Source organism: Muntiacus reevesi, chromosome 4 (genome assembly GCF_963930625.1).
Source record: "Muntiacus reevesi chromosome 4, mMunRee1.1, whole genome shotgun sequence".
Classification (NCBI taxonomy): domain Eukaryota; kingdom Metazoa; phylum Chordata; class Mammalia; order Artiodactyla; family Cervidae; genus Muntiacus; species Muntiacus reevesi.
In genome coordinates, this window is record NC_089252.1 from 155,984,711 (window position 1) to 156,004,470 (window position 19,760).

Consider the following 19,760-nt stretch of genomic DNA (forward strand, 5'->3'; position numbering starts at 1 on the left):
GCTCAGTCCATAAAGAACATAAAGAATTTGCCTGCAGTACAAGACCCAGGTTTGATCCCTGGCACGGGGAGATTCCCTGGAGAAGGAGTCTTTTTTTGGATATCTTTGTCTGCTTTAATTATCAGGGTGACGGTGGGCTTGAATAACGAATTTGGGAGTGCTTCTCCTTTTGAAATATTTTGGAAAAGTTTTAAAAGGATAAGTTAGCTCTTTTATAAGTGTTTGACAGAATTTTCCTGGGAAGTCATCTGGTCCTGGACTTTTGTGTGTTGGAAGATTTTTAATGACAGTTTCAATTTCATTACTTACAATTGGTCTTTTATATTTTCTAATTCTTCCTGGTTCAGCCTTGGAGCAATCCCACTGCTGGTTATATACCCTGAGAAAATTATAACTCAAAAAGACACATGTACCCCAATGTTCATTGCAGCAGTATTTACAATAGCCAGGACGTAGAAGCAGCCTAGATGTCCATCGACAGATGATAGGTAAAGATGTGGTACATATTTACAATGGAATGTTACTCAGTCATGAAAAGGAATGAGATTGAGTCAGTTAAAGTGATGTGGATGAACCTGGAGCTTGTCATAAAAAGCGAAGTAAGTCAGAAAGAGAAAAAGAAACATCATATATTAACGCATATATATGGAACCTAGAAAAATAGTACTGATGGACCTATTTGCAGGGCAAGAATAGAGACAGACACAGAGAACAGACCTGTGGAAACACGGTGGGGAAGGAGAGGCAGGATGAATGGAGAGAACAGTATTGACATATATATACTATCCTGCTTACAATAGTGAGAAGCTGCTCTATAACACAGGGAGCTCAGGTCAATACTCCGTGATGACCTAGATGGGTGGTATGGCAGGGGGAGGCTCAAGAGGGAGGGGATACATGTATATATATAGCTGCCTCACGATGTTCTACAGTAGCAACTAACACAACATTGTAGAGCAATTATATTTCAGCAAAAAATATCAAAAACATCAAGGTAGAGTATATAAGCATACTGTAATACTCATCCTTGATAGTGAGGTTCTATTTGGTACATGTATTCATATATGGTATACATAATGTATATATTCATATATATTGTACATGCATACATATAATGTACATGGAAAGGAAGAGCATATTGGTTAAATTACATTGATACACATAAATGATTTTACTATCAGCAGATAATATGTTGCTATTCCTAACAATCTTAATGCAAAAGTAATTGAAACTTACTAGAAGTGCTACAAGTAGCTAACAATACCACCTTTAAATTAACAGAACCTGTAAATGTTCTCAAAAATAAAATGGATACAGAAAAATACATTTAACTATGATAAAGTTGCCACAGTTCAAAATTAGAATATTAAACTAAATCATAAGTGAATCTTAGGGAATATTAACTGATTCATTCTCACAATTAATAGGACTCTGAGGAACATTCTTGATAATCTGCATCACTAATAAACAAGAAAATCAAGTTCCAAATATCTATTTATTAAGACTTCACCATTCTTTGTCATTCTTCAAAGAAGCAAGTGAGAACTACAATTTCTAAATTATCCCAGGTCTATGTTCTCTCTAAAAATGTTAAAAAGTTTTAAAAATATTTAAGTTACACAGTAGCTTGACAGCATAATACTCTGAAAACTTTTTACAACTAAACGTTTAGTAAGAATTGAACAAATTTTATATAAGCATCTTTTCCAGTTGCACAAAGGAAAATCATAGGAAATAATTATGTAGGATGAGGGGTAGTCATGTTTTTTAGCATAGCTGCTGAAAACACTTTGATCATAAAATAGAAAGTTAAATGTAAATTAACAAAATTTAAAGAAAAGAATTAGGTAACTAGATAACTAGGTAATTAGTAACTACAAATTCACTTGATAATGCAACAATTATTAATTGTATGCCAGACTCTGTGTTTGGTGCCATGAAGGAAACAGAGAGTAAACACAGCCATGTTCCCTGACTTAGTGGATATTATAGGCAAGTCAAGGATACATAGAGAGGTGATAACTGAGCGGAAACCTGTAAGATAAATGTAGATAGGAGCAGTTTGTGGAAATAAAAACATGATTTTATGGGTAGGTAACAAGAGTAACATGCTCAAATGATAACAAAGAATAGAATAAAGTTCATTATTAACTTGAAGTTCATAAAACATAAAATCAGAAACAAGCATACTTGAACGTTTTGGTGGTTTCAAAAATGATCAGCTTGAGTAGGTTATCAGCTTCATAGGCAAAACAGAAACAATTTTATATCCTTTAAGTAACTATAATGCTTTAAGATATAATAGACATATGATCAATACTTCCTACATGAAACCCAGATCGAGAAGCAATTATATTCTGCTTTATTTCATCAGATTGATAATTGGTAATAAGAGAACAAAGATTAATAATTTCCTTTTAGAGTCCATTTCTACTGAAAAGCATAATAAGAATAAGTCGTTTTCTCAAACTTAACTTGGCCAGGAGGAAATAAAAAGCTCTGAAGTAGAACCAAATAAACCCATTCACTAAGTAAAAGGCAAATGACATACAGTACATCATGCTAGATGGTCCTATACATTCTTTTTTATGAATTGTAACTATATATCCACCAAACTAACCAGAAAAGTACATCGGAAACAAATTTAGTAAAAAAAGAAAAAAAAATAAAATAAAATTATCTAACCTTATGATGTCTTTGGCTTTACATCCTACATGTTTAAAATCAAAATTAAGATGCAGTTCATCCAAAGGAAGATCCCATATTTTGCTTAATTTCCCCATTTCATTGGGAAAGGATCTCAGTTCCAAGTTGTAACTAACATCAAGAGATGTCAGATTTTCAAGACAGCCAATCTCAGGAGGAATCTTAATGAAATAAAAAAGAGCAAACGCTGTTGGTGGGAAGGAAGAAAAGTGTGCTGCTAAAAAGACAAGATGCTACTAGAAAACAAGAGAGGCTCAGAGAATCTATGAGCAAACTGTACAGCCTTCCAACAGAGTTCTAAAACTTCCCAAAGGTTTGTCATAGTTTCCATCAAAAATGTCTGAAAACATAAATATAAAGGACTTACCCAAAACAATCTATGGCATTTGTTTATAATCTTTTAAAACCCATTCTCCCTTGGAAGCATATTTCATCACTTCACAACATTGAAATAAAGAAGATTTTTATATGTATCTAAATCCAATCATTGGTGGTTTCAGGCTATTCCTTCTCACTATGTTCTTCAGTAAAACCAAAGATCTAATCATCACAAATTTACATATAACTTAACATTCTCAAAATACAACTAAATGTTTAAACCTTAGGTGGCATAATCATTGCAATATTCCAAATTTTTAAGTAATACTCATTATTTTTATAATAGCTAACAGTAATCTGATGCAAAAAAGCTAGGTACCAAAATTATGCAAAGTTATTCTGGAACCTCATGGTTTCAGACACATTACTGTCTGGCTTTTATAGGCAATAAGCTTGAAGCTGGCAAAAAATATGTTTTCTGGGATGAATGGATAGTCAATTTCAGATTTATAATAAAGACTGGTCCATTTGGGTGAGGGGATGGAGGAGTATGATGGAAGAATACAGAAATTTAAGAATGTGGAAAACAATGTCAGCTGAAGAACAAAGGCTATATATTGCCTGGTAAAACTTGAGAAATACAGCATGTCTGAGAGTCTGTTAACAGATCAGAGATTTCATGATAAATTTACACAATTAAAGCATTACAAGTATTTGTAATTAAACATATATAAATATATATATATTCAAAATAAAAGAGAGTACAAAAGGCAATCTTTAAGGAAATTAAGCATGTTAGTATACCCAATTACTTCGGGGTAGGAGTAGATCTTACTCAAAAAGTAATTAAGCAGTATCAAATAACAGATTTTGAAAAGATCATCTTTGATAACAGACATTACAAAAGCACATTTTTTCAAATTGGCAATAATTTTAAATAAATATGATCTCTTTACCTCTTTCAGTTTATTATGAGAAAGATGTAGTTTCTCTATTCTAGACCATGCACATGCTTTCTCACTCAGGTCCAAGATACTGATCTGGTTATGACTAAACAAGAGTTCCCTTAAGTTCAAAGATCTCCAGTGCACAGGACCTGGTAGATATCGAATATCATTGCTGCTCATATCTAAGGACCGCAGACTGAAACAATACAACGTTGAGAATAAAAAACAAATGAGTATTTCTTAAATACATGAAATAACATCACAAATAACTTTCAGCAGAGTGAGAATAAGATATAATTTTAAAACTAATATTATTTAGGTCAGTTCTAATGAGGCGGATGAAACTGGAGCCTATTATACAGAGAGAAGCAAGTCAGAAAGAGAAACAACAACATTGTATATTAACGCATATATATGGAATTTAGAAAGATGGTAACAACAATCTTAAATGCAAGGCAGCAAAAGAGACAGAAATGTAAAGAACAGGCTTTTAACTCTCTGGGAGAAGGCAAGGGTGGTATGATTTGAGAGAACAGTACTGAAACATATGTATTACCATATGTAAAAAGATGACCAGTGCAAGTTTGAAGCATGAAGCAGGGCACTCAAAGTCACTGCTCTGGGACAACCCAGAGGGATGGGGTGGAGAGGGAGGTGGGAGGGGGGGTTCAGGATGGGGGGATACATGGGCACTCATGGATGATTCATTTCGACATATAGCTAAAACTGCCACAATATTATAAGTAATCATGCTTCAGTTAAAAGAAATTAATTAAAAGAAAAGAAAAATTTTTTAAAACTTATATATGAGTACACAGGTATGAGTTTTTTGTATATGTAAAGGTATATACGGTAGGAAAAAGAGGCATGTCTTAATAGGAACATTTAAATAAGGCCCAATAAAAACAAAATTGAGGTCTAATTTCCCCACTTGAGAAATATAAAAATGTCAATCAGAATGAAAGATCGTATTTTATAAACATTTACGATGTATGAGAAATCATAATTAACAAATGCAAAAACAGTCATTAAAATTCCTGCCTTCTATACAAGATTCACAAATATGTAGCTTCCATTTCTCTCTTCAATCTCATTCAAACCTGGAGGGATCTTTCAGAGGTCAGGCCCTTGAGTTTATTATCACTTTTACCAGCTTGTCTCAGTGTGAAAAATATCATAACACTGAGCATGATATCTTGTATACAGTAGGCCCTCAATGAAAACGTGTTGCTTTCATGCAGGAATAGCTACCCAAAAAGAAAATGAAGCGCTCAGTCATGTCCGACTCTTTGCAACCCCATGGACTGTAGCCTACCAGGCTCCTCCGTCCCTGGGATTTTCCAGGCAAGGGAACTGGAGTGGGGTGCCATTGCCTTCTCCAGAGGATCTTCCCAAAACAGGAACTTAACCCCCAGGTCTCCTGCATTGCAGGCAGACGCTTTACCATCTGAGCCACCAGGGAAGCAAAGTTTGTAAGGAATAGCAGGAAAACACATGTCACATATAAGTTTACATGTGTAGAAAGACTAAAGATAGCAACTGTGGTATATTGGACTATGTAAAAGGTTGCCTGGACTTTTACTACTGTTACTGATTCCTTTCACCCAGAAAATTTGAAGCATGATAAATTAATTCTAAGCTCTGCTAGACCAAGATTCAGATCTATAAAGCAACATTTTTGCTCTACTTTGTAAATGATATTAGATTTTGCTCTAGTTACCTTAAAAAAATGTTGAAAGCAATAAAATTAATTTGACTATATGAAAGGTAAGACACATATGTGTGATCAACAATGCGACTGAGACAAAATGGACAATCGTCAAGTTGTTCAAAAGCAGTGCCTCTTGGCTTTAAGGCTAAGCTTGGAGCCTAAAGGTGGCCAAGTACATGCTCATTGTGAAACAAGAGAATAAATTTAAAGAAATACATACAAACACTGGAAATGTATGCCTGAAGATGGTGTTTGAAGGTATAGTGTAATTAGGGGCTGGATAAATTTCTAGCTCTCTGGGAAGAAACCTTCCTTAGGACATTAATCTCCTAATCAATTTTTATAAATAAGTGGTCTCCAAACACATTTTCAGCAAAGCATTATGTTTAAAATATAAGACCATCTATATTCTATAGGTGCTTGTATGTCAGAATTAAGAGTCTGAAATCAAACTACCAGTGTGGTGGTTTGAAGTATGACTTTGGGCAAGTTACTTCCTCTCTTTAATGAAAAAGTGTTCTCATTATAAAGTAGAGATGATAACAGCAGCTACTGATATTTCATAGAATTATTAGGAAGATTAAAGATATGATCCACTGTTAAGCAGTTAGAACAGTGTTCCACACATTTTAATGCTAATTTTAAATTGACTACTATATATCTATCTCACACTTTCCATGGCTAAATTACAAATATTATTTACCTGTATATGTATATATATATGCACATGTACCTTTATGGATTTTGTTTATAATATATAACACTAGTAGAATAGTTATTTAAGATGACAACACCTTTGAAAGTCATTTGATACCCAAATTTGTAGTTAACAGGAAGCTTTATTTTTAATGAAATTAACTAAAAATATTCCCAAATACCTGAAACTACATAAATTTTCACCAAAATTGTCATTCAAACATAAGTGAAATATAATTTCAAAGTTAACAGTGTCTTAGCAACATAATCCCCAAAGCAAGTGAAATTTTAAAAGTTAAAGTGACAGCCAGTACAATCTCATTTGATTACAATAATGTAACCATTAGTTACTCTTAAATTGTTTCTATGCAACAACACATCAAATTAAAATAAAAGTTTAAAAGTCCAAACAACAACTTAGGTCTTTGGTCTAATAAAAATCAAACATTCATAGATTTTAAAACATTAAGCTTAGTACATTTAGAAATCAATTACATTTATATGTCTAAGTTAAAACCAAGTTTCTGAAAGTTCTGTTCCAGCTCATGTAGTTTTTAAAATTAAAATAATAAACTTACTGTGGGAGATGTAAAATTGCTTCTGGGACACATGTGAATCTGTTTTGAGATAATTTTAGGCTTGTGATAGAAGAAGGCAAAAAAGGCATAGCAGCTAAGAGAAAATAAAGGGGAGTTAATGAACATTTTAATCACTTTAACTAGATTTCTACCAGATTCCACACTAAGACAGCTATCAGTGATCTGACATGTAATTTAATTTCCATTCTCACCCTGACAATAAAAAGTTTTCCTTTTAAAATTAGTTAATACTACCACAAAATATTAAAATAATACACCATAATTAGAATCTTCTAACCTGAAAGCTCTGCAAGTGTCTAAATATAAATTCTTCTCACGTCTGCACAAAGGAGAAATCATCAGAATATTCATTTCAAAGTATATATGATGTTATGTGACATATATTATGCATGCATGCAAGCATGCTAAGTAGCTTCCATCATGTACTACTCTTTGGAAACCTATGAACTGTAGCCAGCTAGGCTCCCGTGTCCATGGGATTCTTCAGGCAAAAATAATGGAGTGGGTTGCCATGCCCTCTCCAGGAAATTATCCCAACCCAGGGATCCATGAGTCTCTTATGTCTCCTGCATTGGCAGGTGGGTTATTTACCACTAGCACCACCTGGGAAGCCCTATATATAATATATGTTAATTCAAATCACTGAAGTGAGTTTAAAAAACCATTTTGGAATATCTTATTAACTACAGCATGATATAAAAATTCTCTTTAAAACCATCTTGTAAAGAATATTCTATGGGATAATTATGAAAATGAAATTGAAAGTGATAGTCACTCAGTCGTGTCTGACTCTTTGCGATCCCATGAAATGTAGCCTGCCAGGCTCCTCTGTCCATGGCATTTTCCAGGCAAGAATACTGGAATGGGTTGCCATTCCTTTCTCCAGCATATCTTCCTGACCCAGGAATCGAACCCAGGTCTCCTGCATTGCAGGCAGATTCTTTACCATCTGAGTCACCAGGAAAGTCCACTGAATAATTATGGATGTTACTTAATAAAAGGATTCTTTGATCATATGATCTTAAGAGAATGGGGAAACGTTAGGCAAAATAGAGTGAAATATCTCCAAGCTGTCAACACCCAGGTCTCCCGCATTGCAGGCAGACTCTTTACTATCTGAGCCACCAGGGAAGCCACACCAAAGCTGTCAACATTTTGATGTATTTTATGAATTTCCAAAAGGGAAATAGAGTACTAATACAAGGTCCCTCCAAGGAATGAAATTCTATGGAACATAATTTTGGAAACTAAATAAATCATACTGCCTTTTGTCATCTGTAATAGTGCACCTAAATCAGATGAAGTCTGAGATTGTTTAGCGATCTGAAAATCAGTGGTTCTGTGAAAGTGGTTTGAGAAATTATTTCTTAGCATTTTCAAGGTTAATAATATGGGTTATCCTTTATCAAGAAAATCTTTAAGGGTCAAAATGTTCCAGGACATTACTAGAAGCTGTCTTCCTAAGAAACAGAAAGGTACATGCTATACCTTACCTATTTCCAAAAAGTATTTGTAGCAAAATAAATTAGTATAATAGAAGTAATTCTCTACTTAGGAATTAAGAGTCTTTAGGTTCAGAGATTCTTGAGCTTTCTCATTCCATATGAGAAAGACTCATAAAATCAAAGAACTGAAACTTCATTTCACAGAGAAATTTTTAATGGTTAGGGTTCCAATGAGGTTATCGCCTCCATAGGGTGTTTTTTCAAATACAAGGCCACTTCTGCAACTATTAAATTTGTGTTGTGCAAAGAAAGCAGATTCTTGAAATAACTAATTAATTAATTCTATGTTCCTGAACATTTCACACAAAAATATCAGTGCTTCAATTTCTTTCCTCAATTAGTCAAGCAGAGGTCATACTTGTCCTACCCAATAGGACTTTTGTGAGATTCAGCTGAGATGACACATTGACCATATGCTAGCCCAGGGTCCCTCAGATGCTCTTTTTTCTAGATCCAATTAAATGCAACAAACACAGACACTTCCCTATTTCCACAATGTAGATCGGATCCCCTTGAGGTACCCTCATAGCATCTTGAAACTTATCATCATAGTATTTACCACAATACACAATTACACTCATTTGTTCTATCATTACTTACTGTCTGTCTTCTGAACTTAACTACATGTTCCTTAAGGACAGAGTCTGAATTGCTTTGCTCATTAGTGAATGAATAATTCTATATTCAGTTTCAGCTCATGGTAAGAACATGGTCAATATTCAAGAGGGTGAAAGGAAGGGAAAGAGAAGGAAAGTAATTTTTGTAAATTAATATGGATTTTATTGTTAGTAGTTTCTCAAAAATATATAAAAATAAAATATTTTAAAGTAAGTACTCAAAGTATATTCTGCTATTTAATAGAATTAAAAATTATTTTACCAAGTCAGGTATAGAATAGGCATGTGAGTGGCAAGGTATGTATGGCCTTCATTAAGGAAGCTAAAATAGGGGGAAAGTTCCTATTTATTACCATAAAAGTACTTTGTTCCTCAATATTAGAATTTGCAGACAGGCTAAAGTGAACATAAATCCCTGCTGTCTCACATGCTAAGAGAACATAGAGTGTTCCAGGATTTTTTTAAAAAAGTGACAATCATATAGTCCGTGATTATAATATTTTGAACAGAGCAAGAGCTCAATGAATACACATTAAGCTAACTAATTTGAAAACTTCTAAAAGATTAATTTGATTCCTAAAAAATAATAATAGCACATATACTCCAGAAAACTGCTGAACAAATTTCAGTAGGAAACACAGTATTTCTGCTTCAACCATCTCAGGCAGCAATATTGAAATTTTAGTATAATCACAGAATCACAGACTAATGACTACTTGCACTCCAAGATACTGCAGTCTTGGGACTTCCTGGTGGCTCAGTGGGAAAGAATCTGCTTGCAGTGCAGGAGACCCGGGTTCAATTCCTAGGTTAGGAAGATCCCCCTGGGTTGAGGAGGGAATGTCAACCCACTCCAGGATTTTTGCCTAGAGAATCCCTTGGACAGAGGAGCCCAGCAGGCAACTACAGTCCACGGGGTCTCAAAGAGTTGGACACAACTGAGCAACTAACACTTTTCATAAGATATTGACATTTTAGCCTATGACAATAACAGCATGTTAAATAGCATAATATAATTTTTAATATTTTAGAATTTAAAAACTAGACTAATTTTTAGAGCAAGGACAAGACTGTTACGTATCAAATGCCTTACTTTTTTTGTGAACGAAGATAGCCATTTAAGGAACAAGCAGAACAAGGGAAGAAAAAAAAAGGCTGCATGGTGTAGTGAGCTTTAATAATCTTCTTTTTCAAAACCAGAGCAGCTATAACAGGTCATATATTTATCTCAGTGCAAAAGTTCTTTTAGGTTTACAGAAAAATTGAGAGGAAAATACAAAGTTCTCCCATATTCACCTTTTCCCCTCTCCACCACCAGCCCACACACATACATCTTTTCCCCATTATGAACACCTAGAATAGAATGTACTGTGTGCTTAATTGCTTAGTCGTGTCCAACTCTTTGCAACCCCATGGACTGTAGCCCACCAGGATCCTCTGCCCATGGGGATTCTCCCAGCAGGAATACTAGAGTGGGTTGCCATGCCCTCCTCCAGGGGATCTTCCCAACCCAGGGATTGAACCCAGGTCTCCCACATTGCAGGCAAATTCTTTACCATCTGAGCCACCAGGGAAGCCCTAGAATAGAATAGTTTGGTATATTTGTTATAACTGATGGGCCGATATTATTAAGTAAAAGTCCACAGTTTACAACAGAGTTCACTCTTCCTTTACAATAGAGTTTCCTCTTTGACAGGGCTTCCCTGGTAGCTGAGCTGGTAAAGAATCCACCTGCAATGTAGGAGACTCTGGTTCAATTCCTGGGTAGGGAAGATTCTCCTGAAGAAGGGATAGCCCATTCACTCAAGTATTCCTGGGTTTCCCTGGTGGCTCAGATGGTAAAGAATCTACCCACAAAGCAGGAGACCTGGGTTCAATCCCTGGGTTTGATTCTTTGATTTGATTTGGCTCTTCTCAAGGGAAGAGCCCCTTGAGAAGGGAACAGCTACCTACTCCAGTATTCTTACCTGGAGAATTCTATGGATAGCCAACACTCTCTCCCTCACTTCAAGATCCTGGAAATTGCTGGTTGTTAGCTTTGCCATTCCCAAAATGTCATAGAGTTAAAATTATACAATGTGTAATCTTTTCAGATTGGCTTCTTTAACTTAGCAATATGCATTTAAGTTCCCTCCACATTTCACGGCTTGACAGCTCATTTCTTTTTATCACCAACCTGCAAACTTTGTATTTAAAACTCTAGCATAATATTTAACTGAAACACCACCTTTAAACTCCCACCTAAAATGTTCATACAGGACTCATGTGACTACTTTTATTTGTTCCATTTGACCCATATAACACTCAAAATAACTGGAAAGAGAAGTCTCATAAAAAGCACTTACCAAGAAAATTCATTCTGGCACTTAAAATCTCCACTTTAGGACAAGTCTCAAGGAAGTCCTCTGATAAAGATGAAATGTGGTTTTTACTAAGGTTTAAAATCTTCAGTTCCTTCAGGCTCAAAGGGGAACATATTTCTGATATTTTATTTCTAGTCATAGGAGACAAAGTGAGGATTAAATTGCATAAATTCACAGGCTTTGAAGAAAAACAGTCAGCCATCTTCAAAAATAGCATCAAAGCACATTTATTAACTTTTAAATTAATTGTAAAAATTTAAGTCAACTGATAGAAGCTGTATTATGAACTGTCTCAGTTCTTTATCACTCTACCACGTAAAACTCATTACTATGGAAACAATGTCACTGCGCGTCAACCTTATGAAACTTCAGTGTGAGGCAACCCTCTTGTCTTCAGTGACCTCCACGCTTACCCTTCTAAAATGAGCTGTTCCAATTTCTCTACCACATCCCCAAGGTTCGCAGGAAGAGAAGATATCTGATTATACGACAAGTTCAACTGTTTCAAGGTCGGGCAGGTCAGAGCAGGGTCCAAAACTACTGAGGGTCCAATATCATTTCGGGAGACATCAAGGTTAGCAATACAATTCATTTTCAACAGGTAAGTGGGAAGCGATGTAAATTTATTACTGTGCAGATCCAAATGTGTTAAACATTTCAGAGTCTGAAAAGAAAAAATTTTTTAAATTTTAAATGAACCATCTGACAAACTTAAATCTAGCTAATATTTCTGTCTTCCACATCTCTGGCAACTACAACCATTAAGACTTTTCCAAAAAATTGAAAATACAATTGACAAGGCAACTTCCGTATACTCACTAGTCCTATCTGCTCTGCTATAAAATGGGTAAAGATAGGAAAAACACTAATAGGTGGACAGTCAAAAGCAGGCTCACCAAATAAGGCTTAGAGTTTAATTCAGCTTTTGTGGTAAATTATTCTTACCATGAGTAAAATGGAAGAATAATAATAGGCTTCAACAAATACTTGAACAAATGACTTAATGAATAAGCAGTACAACATAATCCTGGGAATATATTTTTCTCTAGCTTTTACATATTGTTTAGCATTTTAATATAAGTAAGATATAATCATAAAGTAGTCATGTATATAATACATGTGTTATTTCATAAACCCCTCTTTCAAACAAAATATTTTGTATTAAAAGTTTATTTTCTATTTTTAATATATTATATACTTACTATATTACTAATAATTATGTATTAGTTATATTTCTAATGCTTATACTCTATCATTTATTTATATTATTATATATTAATTATATGATTATGCATCATAAATATATTATAAATTATATATAATTCTTTTAAATTTGTACTATAGACAAATATGTCTTACAAACTATGCATAATATATGAATTTTAAATATATGTTATATACATTATGTATTATATAACATATTTATAGTATATATAATGATATATATTACATGCTGTCTATACAATTATAAATATATAATACTATCTTATAATTATAAAATAATAATATATAATATAAAACATGTTATTTTATATATTATACACAATTTATGATTATAAATATATATTTTATAATTTATACAGTACATATTATAATCATAAATTATATAGCATATAATATATAATGTATGAATGTTATATAAATGTAAACATTATTTGAATAATATATAAATGACATTCATATTATATATTTATATCATATATATCATATTTATGTGATATAAATATTATATATTTATTTATATTATGGACTTCCTAGGTGGCACTAATGGTAAAGAACGTGCTGCCAATGAAGGAAACATACCAGACATGGGTTCAATCCCTGCATTAGGAAGATTCCCCGGAGGAGGGCATGGCACCCCCTCCAGTAACCTCGCTTAGAGAATCCCAAGGACAGAGGAAGTCATAATATTATACATAAGTATGTAATTAAATACTTATAAGTATATAATTTATATACATAAATAGATATTATAGAAATACATTTTAATATAAATAAGAGTTAACCATAAAGTAATCATGTAATAATACATGATTTGGGGTTTTTTTTTCATTTATTTTTATTAGTTGGAGGCTAGTTACTTTAGAATATTGTAGTGGTTTTTGCCATACATTGACATGAATCAGCCATGGATTTACATGTGTTCCCCATTCCGATCCCCCCTCCCACCTCCCTCTCCACCCGACTCCTCTGGGTCTTCCCAGTGCACCAGGCCCGAGCACTTGTCTCATGCATCCAGCCTGGGCTGGTGATCTGTTTCACCATAGATAATATATATGCTGTTCTTTCGAAACATCCCACCCTCGCCTTCTCCCACAGAGTTCAAAAGTCTGTTCTGTACATCTCTGTCTCTTTTTCTGTTTTGCATATAGGGTTATCGTTACCATCTTTCTAAATTCCGTATATATGTGTTAGTATACTGCATTGGTGTTTATCTTTCTGGCTTACTTCACTCTGTATAATGGGCTCCAGTTTCATCCATCTCATTAGAACTGATTCAAATGAATTCTTTTTAATGGCTGAGTAATATTCCATGGTGTATATGTACCACAGCTTCCTTATCCATTCGTCTGCTGATGGGCATCTAGGTTTCTTCATGTTTTATTTTATAATCTCCTCTTTCAAATGAATTTTCCAGTTTGCTGTGATTCACACAGTCAAAGGTTTTAGCGTAGCCAATGAAGAAGTAGATGTTTTCCTGCAATTCTCTTGCTTTTTCTATGATCCAACGGATGTTGGCAATTTGATCTCTGGTTCCTCTGCCTTTTCTAAGTTCAGTTTGTACATCTGTAAGTTCTTGTTTCATATACTAATGAAGCCTAACTTGGAGAATTTTGAGTATGACCTTGCTAGCATGTGCAATGAGTATAATTGTGTGGTATTTTGAACATTCTTTGGCATTGCCCTGCTTTGGGATTGAAATGAAAACACCTTTTCCAGCCCTGTGGCCACTGCTGAGTTTTCCAAATTTGAGGGCATATTGAATGCAGCACTTTAACAGTATCATCTTTTAGGATCTGAAATAGCTCTGCTGGAATTCTATCACCTCCACTAGCTTCGTTTGTAGTGATTCTTCCTAAGGCCCATTTGACTTCACACTCCAGGATATTTGGCTCTAGGTGAATGATCACACCATCATGCTTGTCCAGGTCATTAAGATCTTTTTCTGATAGTTCTTCTGTGTATTCCTGCCACCTCTTCTTAATATCTTCTTCTTCTGTTAGGTCGGTATCATTTCTGTCCTTTGTTGTGCCCATCTTTACATGATTGTTCCCCTGGTATCTCTATTTATCTTGAAGAGATCTCTAGTCTTTCCCGTTGTTTTCCTCTATTTCTCTGCATTGTTCATTGAGGAAGGCTTTCTTATTTCTCCTTACTATTCTTTGGAACTCTGCATTCATGTGCGTATATCTTTTGTTTTCTCCTTTGCTTTTGCTTCTCTTCTCTTCTCAGTTATTTGTAAGGCCTCCTCAGACAACCCTTTTGCCTTTTTGCATTTCTTCTTGGAGATGGTTTTGACCACTGCCCCCTGTACAATGTAACGAACCTCCATCAATAGTTCTTCAGGCATTCTGTCTATCAGATCTAATCCCTTGAATCTGTCTGTCACTTCCACTGTATAATTGTAAGGGATTTGATTTAGGTCATACCTGAATGGACTACTGAAAGTTTTCCCTACTTTCTTCAATTTAATTTTGAATTCTGCAATATGGAGTTCATGATCTGAGCCACAGTCAGCTCCAGGTCTTGTTTTTGCTGACTACAGAATCTTCGAATGCCCTAATATAGACTATAAATATTATTTATAATATATAAATGGCATTTATAATTATTTATATTATATATTTATATATAAATATATAATGCCATGTTCTCTTCATATTCTCTTTGGTTTAGCTAGGCTAAACTCTAGTTTTCCTTCACTTACTCTTTAGTAAATATTTATTGATAGTCAGCCAAGTGTCAGTCATTAGTTTCTTGACAAATTACTTCAGTAATCATCTATGCAGCCTCTACTATACTTACTAGGCACTGAGGGTAGACATGAATGGGTAGATTAGACATGAACAGGCTGAAACAGTTTCTGTTCTCAAGGAGTTTGCAACTTAGTGAGTACAATATACCTTAGATTCAAATTTATAGTGTGAGCATTGGAGGAAAAAGAGTGGGTGCCATGGAAATCCAACCAAGCCTAGAGACTGGATCTAAAATGAGCCCCTGTAACTTTGAAGATTTAGTCAGGTAAAAGGAGGATAGAGAGGGGCCATATTTTAGACACTATGGTGGGGGCAGGGATCCTTTCTTTCTTCTCTCTCTACAGATACACAAACTTTAAGGGAAAGATATCACTTAAATATATTTAAAAATCATACAACTCTGCTTTTAAAGTGTCAAAATTATGGTCAATTTTATAAGCTAGAAAAAGGGGAAATGTACTTGCAACAAAATTAGTTTTTAAAAACATATAATTCTTTATCAAACTTTGCAGTTCAACCCAAGAATTTATTTAATAATTTAAAAGGCAGTATTATTATCATTTTAATTTGTAAGCATATCTTTGAATTCTAATGTATAGTACATAAAAATGATGAACAAAGTAATGAGTCAGAGGACTACCCTATCGGCAGATTACTTTAAAATTTAGTTGCTATAAAATAGGAACTTTGACTGTAAAAATCAATTTTTAAGGTGCATATAATTTAAAAAATTGATTAATGCCTTGTGGATAGTTTAGTTGAGCCTCTTTGTTTTGCAGACAAGAAAATGAGTGCCTGGAGCAGTTGAAGTGATATGTTCTTATTGTCATACAGTTGGTAGCTGAACAAAGTCAGGACCGTCAAACCAGATCTAATTTAATTTAAACAGTTTAAGTTGTCTTACTAGAATTAAATAATTGAAGGCATAATCAACATGCAACCTTGCCAGACTTTAATACATACCATGAATCATCAGGAAAGAACCTAGAATTCCTTTTTAATCAGATTTCCATTTCCACTGTCTGCCCCCAAAGATGCATCTGAAAGACCACATAAACTAAGATACTTGTGTGACAACCAGAACAATGGAGGAATAACTGTCCAGTGACACAAAAGTAGAACCTTCTTTTTAAAGATTTAAGCATACAACTTAGATACAAATGTAGATGCTCTTGAAATATCCTGAGAATTAAAAGGATAAATTAAATTTACTTCACACAGCTGTTGTGGAAAGCTTGTGAGTGAATTCTGGTGAAGCTCCAACTTTTCAAGATGCTCCAAATGACCACTTATACAGGAGTTCTGGCTCAGGGCATCAACATCTCTTAGTTCATTTGCTGAAAGGTCTAACGATGTAATATATTCTCTCTCAGAAGGCAGGGAAGAAATGCTCTCTGAATGCCTCATATGGGACTGGAATTTTGATGCTCCTTTTGTCAAAAACAAACAATGGAGACATAAGCAAGTAATTTAAGTTTACTCAGTAAATGCTTATTGATCATCTACCAGTGTCAGGTTGTCTTCAAGGCACTGGAATAGAAAACCAAACTATGAAACTTTTATTCCAGTGTCAGACATGAAATTAAATAATAAATATTAAATCAGGTGGTTTAAGTAATATAAACAACAACAGACCTAGAGAAGAACATTAAGAATGGCACTGGTGGAGGGTTTTTATTTACATTTTAGGAAAACAGCAGGAAGGATGAAAACTGTCTGGTATAACATCATAAAAGCTTAAATTTTAAATTTATAGTTGTGTTCCCTGACGGCTCAGACAGTAAAACATCTGCCTACAATGCAGGAGACCCAGGTTCAATCCCTGAGTTGGGAAGATCTCCTGGAGAAGAAAATGGCAACCCACTCCAGTATTCTTGCCTGGAAAATCCCATAGACGGAGAAGCCTGGCAGGCTAGAGTCCATGGGGTCGCAAAGAGTCGGACAGGACTGAGCAACTTCACTTTCACTTTCATTTTTCTACAGAATGATTTCTATGGAATCGCTAGGTAAAATTTGAAGGTTATGTATGATGAAATTGGTACCAAGAAAATTTGGATAATCAGAGGAAATTTAACAAAGTGGTATACTCTGTTCAAAATATCTATTTACTTATTACTTTCAACTACTTACTGAGTGAATCATCTGATGAAAATATTTTTCTTTTTCTCTTTAGTAAATCTTCATGATCAAAAATGGGTCCCTATTAAACAAATAAACATTTATAACAAAATTACGATCACTGTTTAGAGCAAAAAGAACATTTTCCTAGCTGATTTCTTTAGGAATCACTTTAAGATTACTGGGCTTCCCTGGTGGCTCGGTTGGTAAAGAATCCACCTGCAATGCAGGAGACCCTGGTTTAATCCCTGGGTCAGGAAGATCCCCTGGAGAAGGAAATGGCAACCCACTCTAATATTCTTGCCTGGGAAATCTCATGGACAGTGGAGCCTGGCTAGTTACAGTCCATAGGGTTGCAAGACTCGAACACAATTTAGTGACTAAGCCACTACCACTGTAAGATTATTATTAATACCTAAAGTATTCATGGAACCAAGCCACACCATAAGACACAGACCTAGTCTGTGCTCCACAGACATGAAACTCTACAAAGAAAAAAGAATATAACTATTTCAAAGTGTACAGAGCACATATATGCCCCAGATATGCTCAAGTCTACAAACGGAAATTCAAAATAGCAGATGCACACATGTGCACACAGACACATATGCATGTGTGTGTGTGTGCGTGTATATGTACGTGTATATATACATACATATATATATGTAGTGGCTCAGCTGGTAAAGAATTTGCTGCAATATGAGAGACCTGGGTTCAATACCTGGGTTGGGAAGATCCCCTAGAAAAGAGAAAGGCGGCCCACTCCAGTGTTCTGGCCTGGAGAGTCAGACACGACTTAGCAACTTTCACTTTCACTTTCATATACATACAGAGAGAGAGCATTTTCACACATTAGGGAATTTCTGTATCTAGTTTTGACACACAATTTCAGTTATTAAAAGAATGCCAAACAAGATATACAACATTTAACTACAGCTTTTACAATATAACTTACCAATGAACTGGAATGTCTTTGCAAATTTGGTGAGCAACGTTGCAAGGCAGGATCTCGGTAAAATTCTCCCACGCTAATTGAATTTGATTTCTTTTTCACAAGAAATGAGCCTTCACTTCCTATTTTTAAACAATAACATAAAGGAAAGTAAAAAATGCTGACCCAATCATAAGATGCTAGCATCATAGTTCAATCACAAAACATTTCTAAGCACATTTTCATGAATGAAATTTATCCATTCCTTTTGCAACATCTTTAAAGTAGAAATGATAAACTATGCTGGCTTTTCATTTTCAAATTCAACATTTTTTCATCCACAACTATTCATTGAATGGCTGTCACAAGGCTAGAAGCTGAGTAAATGCAGGATAAAGATAAACAGGAAAAGTAATCTAGGTCTTACGCAAGCTCATAATATGGCAGGAAAAAGCCAAGTAAAAAAAAGTAATATAGCTACAAGTGCTAAAATTAATACATGGAAGAAGAGAAAGTTTACACATAAATCTGATCAGTGTTAATTCTTTTCTGTTTCTCTGAATTTTTCTTTGAAAATTTTCAAATCTTGTTTTAAATATTGGAATCACACTTTAACATTCAGCAAGCTTAAGTACATTTTTATTTAATTACATATTGTGCAGTTTAATTTATGAAACGACATTAAAATAAATACAATGAGTTTAGCTGGCAGTATTGTTTTGAGAGAGACGTGAGAATTGCTTTTAAAATTATGGACTTTCAAGAAAATAAGAATCAATGCTAAGTTATATTTTAAGGATAAACAATGTACAGCCACTTTTGAGAACCATGCTAGTTTAAATTCTACCACTCTTTATCTTTGAAGCATAAAAACTGTGTCAAAACAAATTGTAAAATTTACCTAACCAAAAATCAATTCATTTTACAGTTGCATTTCTGATGTTATCCTTTATTTAAAAACACTTAAAGAGAATTCTTCTTTCAGCCCTGATGAGATAACAAACACTGAACTTAACCTCCCCACAACAAATAACTAGAAAGTTGGGCAATTTTTTTAAAAGTAATTGGTTTCAGACATGGGCTTCCCAGTAGCTCAGTGGTAAAGAATCTGCCTGCCAAAGCGGGAGATGTGAGTTTGATCCCCGGGTTGGGAAGATCCTCTGGTTCCAGTATTATTGCCTGGGAAATCCCATGGACAAAGGAGCCTGGTGGGCTACAGTCCACGGGGTCACAAAAGAACGAGACATCCAACCTGGGCTGGTGATCTGTTTC

The 19,760-nt window shown here is 34.5% G+C and overlaps 1 protein-coding gene across 6 annotated transcripts in view; it reads right to left on the minus strand.

Annotated features, from left to right (window-relative positions):
- LRRK2 (leucine rich repeat kinase 2) overlaps positions 1 to 19,760 on the minus strand; it is a 192,931-nt gene that overhangs the window by 91,916 nt on the left and 81,255 nt on the right. For all 6 annotated transcript variants that reach the window (XM_065934611.1, XM_065934612.1, XM_065934609.1 and 3 more), the window contains 8 exons: positions 18,513 to 18,631; positions 17,570 to 17,639; positions 16,652 to 16,869; positions 11,876 to 12,126; positions 11,445 to 11,593; positions 6,957 to 7,050; positions 3,981 to 4,167; positions 2,686 to 2,867 (listed from right to left, as the gene is read on the minus strand). In XM_065934611.1, the coding sequence (XP_065790683.1) occupies positions 2,686 to 2,867; positions 3,981 to 4,167; positions 6,957 to 7,050; positions 11,445 to 11,593; positions 11,876 to 12,126; positions 16,652 to 16,869; positions 17,570 to 17,639; positions 18,513 to 18,631 (1,270 nt within the window). The remainder of the gene's footprint in view (positions 1 to 2,685; positions 2,868 to 3,980; positions 4,168 to 6,956; positions 7,051 to 11,444; positions 11,594 to 11,875; positions 12,127 to 16,651; positions 16,870 to 17,569; positions 17,640 to 18,512; positions 18,632 to 19,760) is intronic.